The sequence below is a fragment of the Fusarium tjaetaba genome, assembly GCF_013396195.1.
Source record: "Fusarium tjaetaba strain NRRL 66243 chromosome Unknown NRRL66243_c0000122, whole genome shotgun sequence".
Classification (NCBI taxonomy): Eukaryota; Fungi; Ascomycota; class Sordariomycetes; order Hypocreales; family Nectriaceae; genus Fusarium; species Fusarium tjaetaba.
The window spans coordinates 259,810-273,150 of NW_023501318.1; the positions used below are offsets into that span (position 1 = coordinate 259,810).

General features: G+C 48.7%; 5 protein-coding genes across 5 annotated transcripts; 3 read left to right on the forward strand and 2 right to left on the reverse strand.

The window, feature by feature from the left end:
* Nucleotides 1-31: 31 nt before the first annotated feature.
* On the reverse strand, nucleotides 32-2,038 carry FTJAE_6283 (Found in mitochondrial proteome; the record flags this gene model as incomplete). Its single annotated transcript, XM_037352878.1, has 2 exons — nucleotides 32-1,917; nucleotides 1,996-2,038. 2 exons carry the CDS (start codon nucleotides 2,036-2,038, stop codon nucleotides 32-34), a joined length of 1,929 nt encoding a protein of 642 aa, XP_037206683.1.
* Nucleotides 2,039-2,559: 521 nt separating this feature from the next.
* On the forward strand, nucleotides 2,560-3,828 carry FTJAE_6284 (transposable element TCB2 transposase; the record flags this gene model as incomplete). Its single annotated transcript, XM_037352879.1, has 1 exon — nucleotides 2,560-3,828. The coding sequence occupies one exon, from the start codon at nucleotides 2,560-2,562 to the stop codon at nucleotides 3,826-3,828; it is 1,269 nt and encodes a 422-aa protein (XP_037206684.1).
* Nucleotides 3,829-4,574: 746 nt separating this feature from the next.
* FTJAE_6285 (DNA damage-responsive 48) lies at nucleotides 4,575-4,959 on the forward strand (the record flags this gene model as incomplete). The annotated part of the gene is made up of 2 exons (XM_037352880.1): nucleotides 4,575-4,737; nucleotides 4,790-4,959. The coding sequence occupies 2 exons, from the start codon at nucleotides 4,575-4,577 to the stop codon at nucleotides 4,957-4,959; spliced, it is 333 nt and encodes a 110-aa protein (XP_037206685.1).
* A 360-nt stretch (nucleotides 4,960-5,319) lies between these two features.
* Nucleotides 5,320-7,597, reverse strand: FTJAE_6286 (aaa family; the record flags this gene model as incomplete). Its single annotated transcript, XM_037352881.1, has 9 exons — nucleotides 5,320-5,570; nucleotides 5,620-5,817; nucleotides 5,869-5,934; nucleotides 5,984-6,142; nucleotides 6,197-6,464; nucleotides 6,516-6,560; nucleotides 6,614-6,802; nucleotides 6,856-7,454; nucleotides 7,513-7,597. 9 exons carry the CDS (start codon nucleotides 7,595-7,597, stop codon nucleotides 5,320-5,322), a joined length of 1,860 nt encoding a protein of 619 aa, XP_037206686.1.
* Nucleotides 7,598-9,050: 1,453 nt separating this feature from the next.
* FTJAE_6287 (uncharacterized protein) lies at nucleotides 9,051-12,914 on the forward strand (the record flags this gene model as incomplete). The annotated part of the gene is made up of 1 exon (XM_037352882.1): nucleotides 9,051-12,914. One exon carries the CDS (start codon nucleotides 9,051-9,053, stop codon nucleotides 12,912-12,914), a length of 3,864 nt encoding a protein of 1,287 aa, XP_037206687.1.
* Between the last annotated feature and the right edge of the window lie 427 nt (nucleotides 12,915-13,341).

Genomic DNA, 13,341 nt, shown 5'->3' on the forward strand with positions numbered 1-13,341 from the left:
TCCGAGTATTGGTCTATTGTAGCACTCAAGCTCATCCACCTCCTTGCATCCTCCGTAATCTCTCCTCCGCAGCTCGTGCTCTCCTCTCACGCTCCAATCTCATCCTCATCTCAGGAGTTAACCCTCTCTCTTCAGCCTCTCTCCTCTCCTGTGGTGTCTTCTTTAACCCCGCCGCCAGAGCATTTCCCTTCTGTTTTCGTCCTTCTGAAACCTTTGGACCTTCAACCTGTAATCGCTCCTCCTCAGCGCGCCGACGCTCAGCCTCCTTGTCACTAGCTTCCTTCTTTTCTCTCTCGTCACGCTTATCAGCTTCAGCCTTGGTCATGGCTGGCGGTACCTTTGCATCATCCCACGACCACTTGGACTCTCCGAGCTCGGAGCGAGCGACCCGGAACGCATCACGCGTCGAGCGTTCACCAGCCAGTTCGAAGGGCGTCTTGCCATCGTTGTTCTTTATTGTAGGATCTGCTCCACCGCGAACAAGAAGGCCGAGTACTAAGGGCGCAGCGTTTTGAGCCGCGGCGAGGTGGAGTGGTCGCGGTGCGTGATGGTTTTGCTCCACAGGCTGAAACTCAAAGTCGGCCGATATGTTGTTGTTCTTGAGGTATGACAGTAGCGCAGGGACTTTTGACCTCCGTACAAACGCTTGAAGTTGAGATGTGTGGAGTAGAGCAGTCTCTTCCTCTTCTGTCAACTTCGGTTTTGAAGGCTTTGCACTTGTCTTTGTCGGAGTCGCTGACCCAGAGTCTTTCTTCTGTTCCTGCACAGGCTCGATCTCACGGACTTTTAGTCGCGTCAACTCGATGAAGGATCGCATAAGTTCATTCTGCGTCGCTCGCCGTGTGCTGAAGGGGAAGCCCCGCAGTCGAGTATCATTATGCTTCAACACCTGTCCCTCGTAGGGACCAAAAAGCGTTCTTCGGTTTGTCATACCTGTTGCTCGGATGAACAGTAACTCTGAAGTGTCGATGAGGGCCTTCCATTCTTGGAGAAGGGTTCTCACATCCTCTACCAAAGCCTGTTCGTTGTATCGTCGCAAACTTGAACCAGCCGAGTGAGCAGCACCTTTCGCATTATCGTTGGCCGATTGAGAACCACCTTGCTTTCGTCGGGTTGTGTATCGATGGAAGGTCTTGTGAGCAAGCACCGTCGCTTCTCGATTCATGGTTGTGCCGTTCTTATTGGGGCGTGGGGCGAGAGAAACAACCATGGCCGCAAAGTGGCCACCTCCAATCATACAGAGAAAGATATGAGGACCCTTGTACGCGACCTCTGGTAAAGCGCCCTCCTTAGGTATTTTGGGCATGGATATGGGCTCGACCTGCTTCTTCTTTAACACCTCTACCAGATCCTGATTTCTTTGTTCCTCGCCCGTCAAGATTGCGCGGTACATGCCGAAGTAAGTCTTCTCTGGAAGCAGTGGAGAGCTGAACCATACCAGAGGTGGTTTGCCACGACCTGGCTTTCCTCCCGTTTCATCCTCATCATCTCCTGTTGAATCATTCGCCTTATCAGCCAACCTCGCCTGCCTCTTCAGCAGCGCAGTCAATGTTGAATCTTGTCGGCCATCTTCCTCTTCTTCTTCCGACTCGTCTGAATCAGAACCTGACAATGATTCGTCTAGGTTGCCAACGAGCTTCTCGAATTCTGTCTCTGACACGGGCTTTTGACCTCGCAGTTTTTGCTTGAGATTATAGTGGTGAGAATCAGACTTGAGGTGTCCCCGCTGATCTATCACTGTGGTGAATGTGAGGCCACACAAGGAGCACGCTTGCGTCCCGACAAGGTTTGTATCTGGCGACGACGCGCTCTCGGAAGGTGTTCTCGTGGATTCGGCGGCAGCGATAGCTTCGGCTTCGGCGTCTGTATCGGATTTGAGCACCAAAGTGTCCAAAACTTCGGCAGGTAGATCATAAACTGTTCAACTCGTCAGCACTTTGCGACATCGAGACACGCCGATACATGGCGGGGTAGGGGTTTGGGACGAATACATACGATACAAGGGCCGCCGAAGAAGATCCTCGTTCGTCTTAGCCATTGCGACTGAGGTATGTGATTCTTTGCGTATAGAGAGTCTAGCGGACGAATTGGAGTTGTACTGGACTGACGTCTCTGTCGCGATATTTGAACTTTTCAACAGCCCAACTGAGGCCAAGCGTCTGCGTCATAGCGATAGACTCTGCGCCCCACCAAAGCTTGAGTCAACCGGCCAGAAAAGGACCCCGCAAAGCCACAGAAATGGAGGCACCGCCTCAATACTCACAGTCTGGTCGCTGTTAGAAGTGGAGACGTCTTCTTTGAGCTTTATTGACATGGTTCATCTCATTGGCCCAGAGCTCTCATCCATTAAACCCTTCACTAATGACACCCCTCCTCTATAGGCCCCAGCCCCAAGCTCTCTCTTGCGATTCTTCTTCAGTCACATCAAACCATTTTGCTGTGCAGTACCATTGTCTTCGATCTTTGCTCTCAGGACAATCAGACCCAACAATCAAGTCACATTCACGTTTTCCCGCAACTCTTTCGACAATCTTTGCTGTTCTCTCCATTGTCTTCACAATGGCTTCAGCCCTCGAATCTATTCTCAGCACTGTCTCCAAGATCGAACATGAGCTTGCCGCTCGTGACGCCCTTGCAGATGTCAACGCATCCAAGCTTGATGCGGTCAAGAGTTCAATCAAGCACTTCTCCAGTTCCAAATCTCAACTTGCTGGCAGTGACCCAGAACATCTGAAAGTTGTCATGCAGACTGAGCAACTCTTGCGTGCTTCTTGCCTCCCTAGCAGCCATCAGAGAGCCCATGCTGTCCAATTTCACGCCCAGGGACTGTCTAAGCAGGCTATCGCTCGAAGCGTCAACTGGACTCAGCCTCTAACTCGTGCTGCGACTCGTGTCAAAGCTCGTCAAATATCTGACAAGCCCTCTTGCACCGACGCCCGACCTCCAGTACCTACTATAATTCAAGCCCGAGAGCTTGTCAAGTTCGTCAAGTCTTCTCCCCATGCCCGTCGTATGCCCCTCTCCAAGATTGCTGCTGCCCTCGGATTGGAAAGTTCTGACATCGCCATTCGCAATGCTCTCGGTCGTTACGGGTACAAGTTGTACCCGGCCATCATTCGTCCTTACATTAGCGAAGAAACCCGAAAGCTTCGACTTGAATTCGCTCTACAACATGTCAACTGGACTGCCGAGCAATGGAACAAGGTTCTCTTCACTGCGGAAGTCCGCATTTCCTTTACAAACGCACACAAACCGTTGGTCATTCGACAGTCGGAAGAGGAATACCATCTTGACTGCATCAACGATATGCCTGCCGAGCCGGCAACCTGCAACGATAGTGAACTGTACTTCGCCCACTTTTCAGGTCTTACTGGCAAAGGTCCTCTTATTGCTTGGAGTCGCGATGCGGACAACAAGTTCGGGCCCCTCAGTCCCGTGAATCACTACAAGGTCATATTTCCGGCATTCTCCAAGTGGATTGACGATCAGCCTTCTGGATCTCGCTTTGCTATGCGTCCAGATATGTGTGCCCACGCTGCTGTTGCCGTCAAGGACGAGATGCGAGGACGATCTATGCCCACCGAGCACTTCCCTCCCGCCTCACCCGACCTGAACCCCATCACCCAGATATTCAACTGGGTCAAGGCTAATCTCAAGAATGACAAGGACCGATCTCTTTACGGCGAGGTCGCCGAATGGCGCATCCGACAAGTTGTCCGAGCCACCTGGAACAGCATACCTCAGGAGAACATGAAAGCGCTCATCGAGAGCATGCCTCACCGATGTCAGGCTGTCATCGACGCCAATGGGATGTATACCCGGGACTAGAAATAAACACCACAACTTACGAGCTTACGATGAGATGAAAGAAATATATTTACGCTGACGCATGGAAAAAGTCACGACGATACGACAACAAAAAACGGCGATGGTTGAGAGATTCCGGGCGTAACTGGGCATCAATCGGCAAGGGTGATGGAGGGGAGGCAGAGACTGAGTTTATGTTTATGATACCCATTTGTTTCAATAACGCTACACATTCTATTCAAACATGCGTGCTATGCATATCTAACGATTATGTACTTCCTGTGATATCATCACCAACACAAGGTTGACCCAGCTGCGGAGTAGAGTAGAGAGCCCAGTCTTGGCAAAGACTACCCCGCATCAGGGCTCTAGTTCAACGCTCCAGGCGGTCTACCACCCTAGAACTTGGCACGCGAGCTTAAGCTTTATGCTACCGCCGCACCTTATCTTGGTCTGTCAATCCCTGTCGAGCTGTCCACCAATACATTTTGGTGTCAACGTCACTGCACATCATTTTTCAGCTGTGAAAGTACAAGTCCCCCGGTCTCACGTACATGTCCTTGTTTTTAGTTGCGTCAGTGGTTTCCCTTGCCATACAGTGAGTGAATCAAGAATTGTTCCTTCCCCCGCCTGATGTATAGTGTGACTACCTAGTTGTATAAAAGGGAAGATCTCGTCCACTTCTTGATCTTTCCATCTTCATACTCATCATCCTAACATCACAAATCACAAATTACAACTTTAAACTCCAGAATCAAACTATCGTCATGGATTTCGTCAAGAACCTCGCTGGTGGCAACAACAACGCCAACAACAGCACCGAGGGCCAGCAAGCTCCCCCCGAGGCTGGCGGTAGCTTCATGGACAAGGTCAATGGAATGGCTGGCGGTGGCGCGCAGGGCGAGAAGAACGAGGATGCCCTTGACAAGAGTAATTATCTACATCAACTTCCTACGTATTTCTGTACTAACAACCGTTGCAGCCGTCGACTTTGTGCAGGAAAAGTTCCTCGGCGGAGGCGACCAAAGCAACGAGAGCGCCGCTGAACAGGCCAAGGACGAGGCTATTTCTGATGCCATTCGCGACCAGTACAAGAGCGCCACAGGCAGCGAATTTCCCATCTCCGACAAGGACAAGAAGTATGGGGCTTAAAATGGTGTCGAGGACCACGCGAGCTCACAGGCATGAGCGAAAACAGACAATGTACGATTAGATGATGACAGCACCTGAATGATCACGAAACCTATCATGTTCTAACAAGTCAATCCTTTCCTTGTTGATGTGAATGCTATTTAAGTTATCCCCTTTGTGAAGCTGCCTTTTAACTATTCACCACAGTGAGACATGCCTTCCACTCATCACCTCAATTTCATGCTGCCTTGATTGCAGATTGTCACCAAAAAATCTCACCAACCACTATAGTTCAGCGGTCGGTACGAGGCCATGTCCGAGTCAGAGGATTATCCTCATACTTAGAATGCCAGACCTTTGCTAGGGCTTTGATCGTCCGACCTACTCCAGCATCTTCAATGCTTTCATTCGCATGAAAACAACCGTCTGCAAATTATCAACTGCAAGAGGCAAGTTCTCGCTGGCAGCCAGGATTCGAGCAGTCTTGACGGCGCTCTTGATCTGTCTGCCATTCAGAGGCATGCTGGCCAGCTTCGCAATCGCATCTCTGTCTCCAGCCAACGCCTTGTCCTCTCTGATAAGAAAGTTGTACCAGACCTTGGCTCGGGAGGCTGGCTCAAGATCCTGGAAGACTAGGAAGCATGTCAGACAGGTTCACAACAACCACAGGGAGTAACTTACTGGTAGTCATCTCGTTCTGTGTAAGATTGCTGCTGGTGCGCTTTTCAAGGAACACATCTGCTTCATCAAGTAAGAGGATGGCATCCCAGCGGGCGCAGCGATCAAGAGCAGTCTTGAGATTCTTCTCCAGGGTCTTGGGATCCATCCCAAGGTCCGAAGTATCAACGCGGTATAGAGGGCGCTTGAGATTTTCGGAGACTATGCTTCCATTAGCAAAGACCCCATTTGTTGAAAATCACCGAAACGAACCAGATTCTGCAGTGAGTGTCTTTCCCGTACCCGGGGGACCACACAAGAGCATGACAAGACCCTTTCCTGTGACTAATGTCAGTTCATGACTAACCGTCGGTGAGGAGAAGCGAACCCTTTCCATCGACAAAGTCGTCGAAATCCTGCAACTTTCCGTTTGTTGCTGCTCCTACAAAGCCGACCAGGAGTCTCTTCTCTGCTTCATCGATGACGAGATTGTCAAAGGCCTGAGTGTTCCACTCAATGTCTTTGAGATCGTCCACCTGGGCCGTACCTAGCACAGGATGTTAACATAAATGCATGAGTATCTTTGTGCATGTGAGCTTACACCACGCCTTGTTCTCGATCGAGAAACATTTCACGGTTGAAACAGTCATCATAGCCTGCTCATCCGTGAGGCGATTGGGATCCTCGACTTCTTCGTCCTCCCAATCACTCAATTCGTGTGACTCTTGGTGGCCACTAGAAGTAGAGTCCTTAGAATATTGTCCGCTCCTGTACATTGCACTGTCGATTGGAAGACTGGACAGAGGGTAGGAAAATTTAGCCTCATCCTTATCTTGAATCCCCGCATCGACGATCACCCGTCCTGCGATCTAGGTTTTCTGTCAGTATACAACCGCTCCAAGCATATCTCGAAGCCTTACCGCTCGATTAGGGAGGCTTGGAATTCTGACATCGTCCCATTCAGACTACTCGATGGTTAATAAGTTTCTCTACATCACAAGCTCACTGAGCATCTTACCACCACAGCTTCACAATGAGTGTGCTCTTTTCCGATAATACCGGGATAAAAGCGGAAATGAATACCTCGTAGTGCTTCATACTTGCGGCCACGTTCGACGAGAGCAGCCTTCATGCTCTTGATGTCATCTTCTGAACAGGCCCATGCTGGTCGGACGCTGAGTTCAGAGATGGCCGAATGCCTGAGAAGCTGGGGAGATTGAAGGTCGACTTGGCCAAACGATACTCCTCTCCTTTCCACACAACTTGATCGACTGTAACCTCACCATGCTCGTAAGACTGGCAAACGCCTGCGCCCATGTGAGGGCAGGAGTCAAAGAAGAGCTGACCAGGCTTGAAAACAAATTGAAGGTCATAGAAAGCAGCACATCCAGTCTTCATGATCTTCTTGACTCGGATGAGAGTATCTCGCAGTTGACCCCTGAGTAGATTCACGAATAATTTCATGAATCTCTGGGTCTCGGAACCAGCATCGGCGACTGCTAACTCGCACAATTGATCCCAGTGATGAACCAAAGAGGCAAACGGCCTCTCAAACTTGATACTTTTAGCGCTGGAGCTCCAATCGGGATCTACGGAAATATTTCGTAGAATATCCTGTAGAATGGGGTTGTTGACCCAGATGGCTCGAACCTCCCAGGTATTTTCCTTGGTTGGGTAGCGACCACAGACGATAGCATAAGTATCGCGAATCCGTTTGGCTTTACGGATTAGCTCTTCTTCGTCGAGGTCAGTGCTCTTGTCGGGGATCTCGTCGAGCCATTTGACCAAGTCGCCAGATTTGTTGAATTCGGCAAAGGCATCTCTGACTTCGCAGATATGTCCAATTTCGCCGACGTGAACTAGATGTTGTGGTTAGCCATCACTAGCATTGGATATAAGGGAAACAAAGTAAGATACCGTTGCTATCGACACTGTCACTGTCGGAATCTTTGACAGCCCAATGACCATCACCCCACCACGTCACTTGCCCCGAGGACGACATGGTTAGGCAGTTGGAAGATGGCGAGACAATATTGAGCAAGAGTCTGCAAGCACTCGGTGAAAATTATCGGAGTTGAAGAGTTGTGTGGGTTTTAAAGAGAAGAGAAGAAAAAGGGATGAAGTCAGGGGTTTTAAAGCACAGGAACACCTGCAGTGGCGAGCAGTGTCGCTTGCGTATGTCTGGGTTATGAATCACTGTAGGCATTAGCTTCCTTTGGCTTTTTCATTTACTAGAAAATTTAACAGATAAACAAACAAAGGTTTTTCTCGAGCTCTTAAGTGTACTAATGGCTGAATGTTTCCTGCAACTGTGATGATGATAAAGGTCAACTTCACCAAACATACCTGGGAACGCAAGAAAAAGGGCAAACATCTGAGGCTTTGAAACATATCGGGCAAGTAGGCAGATAGTTTTACTTAATTAATAGAGAAGCGAGACTACAGATGTTTCATACAAAGATGCTGGATTGTTTGTGCACATGAAGCAATAGCGATTCTATAGATCTTCCAGTGTCCTTCGCAAACACTCGGTCCTTATTTGCTGGTCTTATCGAGCATAGGTGCTCATTATCAAGCAAACTGTTTTCTTAATTCTAATTGACAGATATGGATGAGGCATAGGCAACTGGTGGCTCCAATGGTAAGAATGGTCTCGGAGGGACTGTCAAACAAGATGTAAACCGCAAGATAAAAGCTTAATAGCATGATTTTGTGTAACAAAGCCGCATGGCTTGGAATAGGATTGAAACAGATCCAATCTGTACTCAAAGATATCTTTATGCTTTGCCACATCTTGGATGAGTTGCTCTAACTTGGACTTACACGACGGTGGTTGGCATCCTGTATGCCAAGGTGCCATGTTAGCCTATGAGTACTAGCAAAGGGATTATCCTTGAATCTGATCCAGCATGGATTGGGCTACGGTAGGACTTTAGTTTTCAAAAGAAAATACTTTCAATGTAAGCTTGACCTTGATGTTTGCAAGTCGAGATAACCTGTTGCCACTGCACCCCACCACTTCAGCTACATCAGTCATACGCCGATCCAACAAGTGGAGTATCACAACATGATGATCCCATAGAATCCGCGAAAACCCAATTATATCTTTCGAAATAGCACAAGTTGAGACTAGTTAGAGAATCATCCTGGCATTATGATCCAATCTGATCATCGAGATAGAACCTTGTGGAGGTCTATGGAGACGAAATAGTGAGACACTTCCAAGCTGGGAATGGAAGCAAATGGCTATTGGCTTGTTCAAAAGATCTGCTGCTAATTCTTACTTTAGTCGCTCGGGTATTTCCTTGTTGGTCTCGCCGGACGCTTTTCCGTCTTAGGCTGCTGCATCTAATGGCAGTCAGTAGCTGAGCTGACACTATTTAAGTCACCGCTCTCGTGCTTCATCTTACAACAAAACATCATCTCAACGACAATTACATCTTATCTTCACTAAAATGACGCGCCGCAATGAATCAGAGATTATAAACGATCTCCGCCAAACCGAAAGTGCCATCAAAAGAAAGCTTACTATTCGCCAATTCACAAAAGCCTTACGACGTGAAGATCGCTTCCAGCAAGCATGGAATGCTGCCGGAGGAGCTTCAGGACTGGCCCGCCTGATGGCCGAGTTCAGCATCCGAGACGTGCGTGATATGTGCAAGCGTCTTGGCTCGACCGCTTCAGCTGAGAAGGCACAGCCCCAAAGGCGCGCTGCTCTTGGAAACTTGGTCACGATACTCTACGAGGGGCGAGAAGATGACAGGCCTCTGACCAGCTTCTATCAAGATATAGTTCCTGCATGCAACCTTGAGCTGATAGAGAAGTTTGAGAAGGATAAGAAGATTGAGTGGACTGCTCCACAGAACAAACGACTCTTTCTAGGCCATCGAGAGCAACACGAGGATAAATTCCTCAGTGAGATCTTCTGCAAGGATAAAGATGTCAGATTTTATCAGCATAGGAGACTCCTTCGCGGCAATATCGCCTTTTGCGAGAGGATATTGACGACCCTCCTCGCAAAAGAGGGCGGCAAGATCCATGTCCCATCTGATTTAATAGATGAAGTGGCTATGCCTGTTCTCAAGCGCCTTCTCAAAAGCAGATACGACGACGAGAAACGCATCAAATATCTCAGCCTCGTACTCGAATGTACCCAAAAACACGGAGAGCTTTCCCAGCAGCTTGTTCTCAGACAAGGTGGCTTGCTTCAGTATATTGTCGATCGATGGGCCAAGGCTGCCGATGGCAGTGAAAGCAAGAGACAATATGAAGATTGTTTGGTACAGGCAATCCAGCTATTGCCGAGCGAGAAACCACCCATCGACTTGGAGAGAATACGTCAAACTTTGTGGGTTTCTTGGGAGTTAGATATCGATGGCAGATATGACTTATTTCGCCTTTTCATCCAGCATCACAAAAATTATAAAATCGACATCGAGAGTGACTCGGAACAAGATATGGCCAGACTCAAGGATCTTCCTGAAAGAGCCTGGCCTTCAGACCTGTTCTTCACCATCAATTACAAGAAGTCACTACAACTTTTTGAAAAGCTAGAAAGCCTGTTTCCCAAGAACAACTTCCTCCAAGTTGCGAATCAGAGTGGAACAATACTCAATCAGTCGCAGGGACATATCAAACATAGCGGCTTTGGAGACGTCGAGATCGTAAGGGCGTTGCTGATCCGTAAATCGAACACACAAGATGAGCACCATGGATGGCTTGATCGCGCCATTGGCCTCATAAACGAGCGGAAAGCCAATGCTCAACGGGCTCGTGAAGCTGTGGAGCGGGCATACTGGTCGAGAGCTGCTCTGAACCTCGGCGTCGCTGTGGGGGACCTACAGACTCTGAACGACACTGTTATCTGGTCACGGCGTTTCATCAAGGACTCTCTCACAAGCCATAGCTTGTTCAGTGTGAAGGTCTTCAAGACGAAGGAGATTGAAGAAGTTCTAGGTGCCATGCCAGATGAACGTGTCAGCTCACCTGAAGCTATTGTGTCGTTCACATCAGCCCTGCGCAAGAAAGATATCGAGTTTGCAAACCAGGTTCTCATCAATATTGTCGAGACTGTAGCGCTCGCAGTCGGAGAACCCGGATTCAAGGCCCAGAATTGGACCTGGCTGTTCAATCTCGTTATGGCCGTAACAGGCCAACGTATGAGCAGATTGGAAATGTTCTTCAAGAACATCACAAAATGCTCAAAAGAGGATCGTGAAAGGTGCGAAAGGGACATGATGGAGATAGTCTGGAAGCCAACAACGGATTTGCTTATTGAAGCTGGTGCTGTAGTTCGAAACCCAGCTTTGGCGACCGCACATGGCGGTTCGCTCTTCGACTCTCTCACCACTTCATCTAATCGCGAGTCTGTCAAGGGTAGTTACGTATACCGTCTACTTTCCAGGACATCTCTATCACCTGGTTTGCAGGCAGAGCTGGCACGCTTTCTTATCAACAGGACGAGGGAACGACTGGGATCCGAAGCCATACGTGCGCAGATGCAGGATATTGTCTTCGTCATTGAGCGTCTGGCTTCTAGCGATCAGCCTTCACTGGCTTGCCCCTTCATTCGCGACTTGGTTCTGGACAGTGAAGGCGCCAAAGAAAGCTCTTCTTGGCACCGCCATCTCCTCAGCGTTGGATTCCTCTCTGTGCTTCCAGCTGAGCCAGCAAAGGAAATGTTACACACAATGGCCAGTGCGATGAAGGAGAAGATGCGAGAACAAAATCAGAACACAGACGCTAAAGAACAGGCAGAAAGATCCAAGGAAACCACTGAGGATGACGCATCAGCAGGTCCCAAGCCCTCTCAGGGGCCATCCATCAAGGTTACTACCGTCAAGATGCTGGCCCAGATCTTACAGTACAACCTGTTCATGGATTCGCCTTCAGCGTGTGAAATCCTTGTTGGCCTCCTTGCGGAAGCACGACACATCGACATTCGAATAACCATCACCAACAGTCTCTTTGCAATCCTGGAAGAACCTACTTGCCCTCCCAGTCTACGGAAACGCATCCTTGATGCCCTTGGGGAGTATATCGTTCCAGCAGCCGCACAGCTCAATGAGAGACGCGGACTGACTGAAGCTGAATGGGTTGCTGCTTCAGCCCAGGACGCCCCGTTGCCTGAGATTGGAGACGAAACTCCCCTTCTCCAGCTCTTGATCTTGAAGGTCAGGGGACAGAGTTTAAACGAAGAAGATAAAAGGAGGCTCGCATCACTCGTTATGGGCGCAATAGAGAAATCGGCTGCGAACAACACCCGCTGGATGAAACTCTTCTTGAGTAAAAACAACTTTACTCTTGAGGAAGAGCTTCCAAATCTCCCTGTGCATCTCAATGCAGTATCTGCTCTTTATGGACAACTTCAGCCCTACACACCTGTATCAGTCTTCAATATGGTTCGCTCCGCGGCACTCATCAATATCGATCCCAGCCCCGGCATACAGCGCATCACAAAGGCCATCCAGGAGGACCGGGATCTCGTTAACTCAAAGGCAGGTAAGCATTGGCTTTCGCAGTTTTCCAACCCCGGGCGTGATTCGTTCAAATTTGGAATCATGCTGTCTGCCGCCATGGTACAGCAGAGCCCTGCCGACCGAGAATCCAAGCTGGCTGGGAATGGAGTATCTTTACAGATGCTTCAGTCCTTCGTGATCGAATATATTGAGAGACTACTCAAGATTGGACAAGCCGACATGGTGATGACGCTTGTCATGAGGCTTAGTGGCGGACGATTCAACGATCGACAGAACTGGAACGACTGGATGGAGAACTCAGTGCCCGTGATCAAAACGATAATCTCCAAGACAGAGCAAGTTCAAGAAAGTATCCGCAGCAAGGAAGCAGAGCCTCGCAGGCTGCCCAGTGTGTTTCAGATGAAACTAAGAACGATACCCGTGCCCTTGTCCGATGAAATATTTGAAGAAAATAAGGCATTCACAGAAGAGCTTTACAAGCTCATCGGGGACCTTGAAAGCCGCCAATATCACCCGTATCATATGGACTTTCAGAAACTCAAGGAGGAGTTTGATTACTGGCCCCTCACACAGTCATTCGGCCGTTTTGCACTCATTTTGGCAGAATTGCAGGAATATGATCTTGCTTCCACAGAACAGCCAACACTCAAGGACTATCTCTGCTGGGAGATCATTGGCCATATACTCACCAAGGCAAAGGATCCAAAGGATGAAAGTGTTATCGAAGATGTCAGGCTGTTGATGCAGAAGTGGGAAACCTGTGAGGATGAAGCGATGAGGACAATGGGCATGAAGTTCAAAGGACAGCTAAAGGGTGCCGATAAGACTTGGTATAAATAATTGAGGCTGGACATTCAACCACAAAAGTACGAGATGAATCTCAGCCGAGTATTACTTCCTGCTAAGCCCAAAATATAGGTATAAACTCAAAAGATGGCGGTTAGGGAACGGCGTGACCTTGATCATCTAGCTACCTCACAAGCGCAGATAATGTTAAAGCGAGTTCTTGACCAAGCCTGTATATTGATTCTTATAGTTATACGCCGAAATTTTGAAGTCATTGCAATGTCCTTTCGAGTACAAATCGTCCAGGAACAAGTCATTGCATTTGGGTATGTTGCTATAAGAATAGGAACTACAATATTATCATACCATTTCACGTGCTTCATCCACCATCATCTTCTATCTAAACCACCAATTAATACAGATTTCTTTAAAACAATGCAATGTCTTTAAACTCCCACATTTCTGGGCACCACGGCCTATG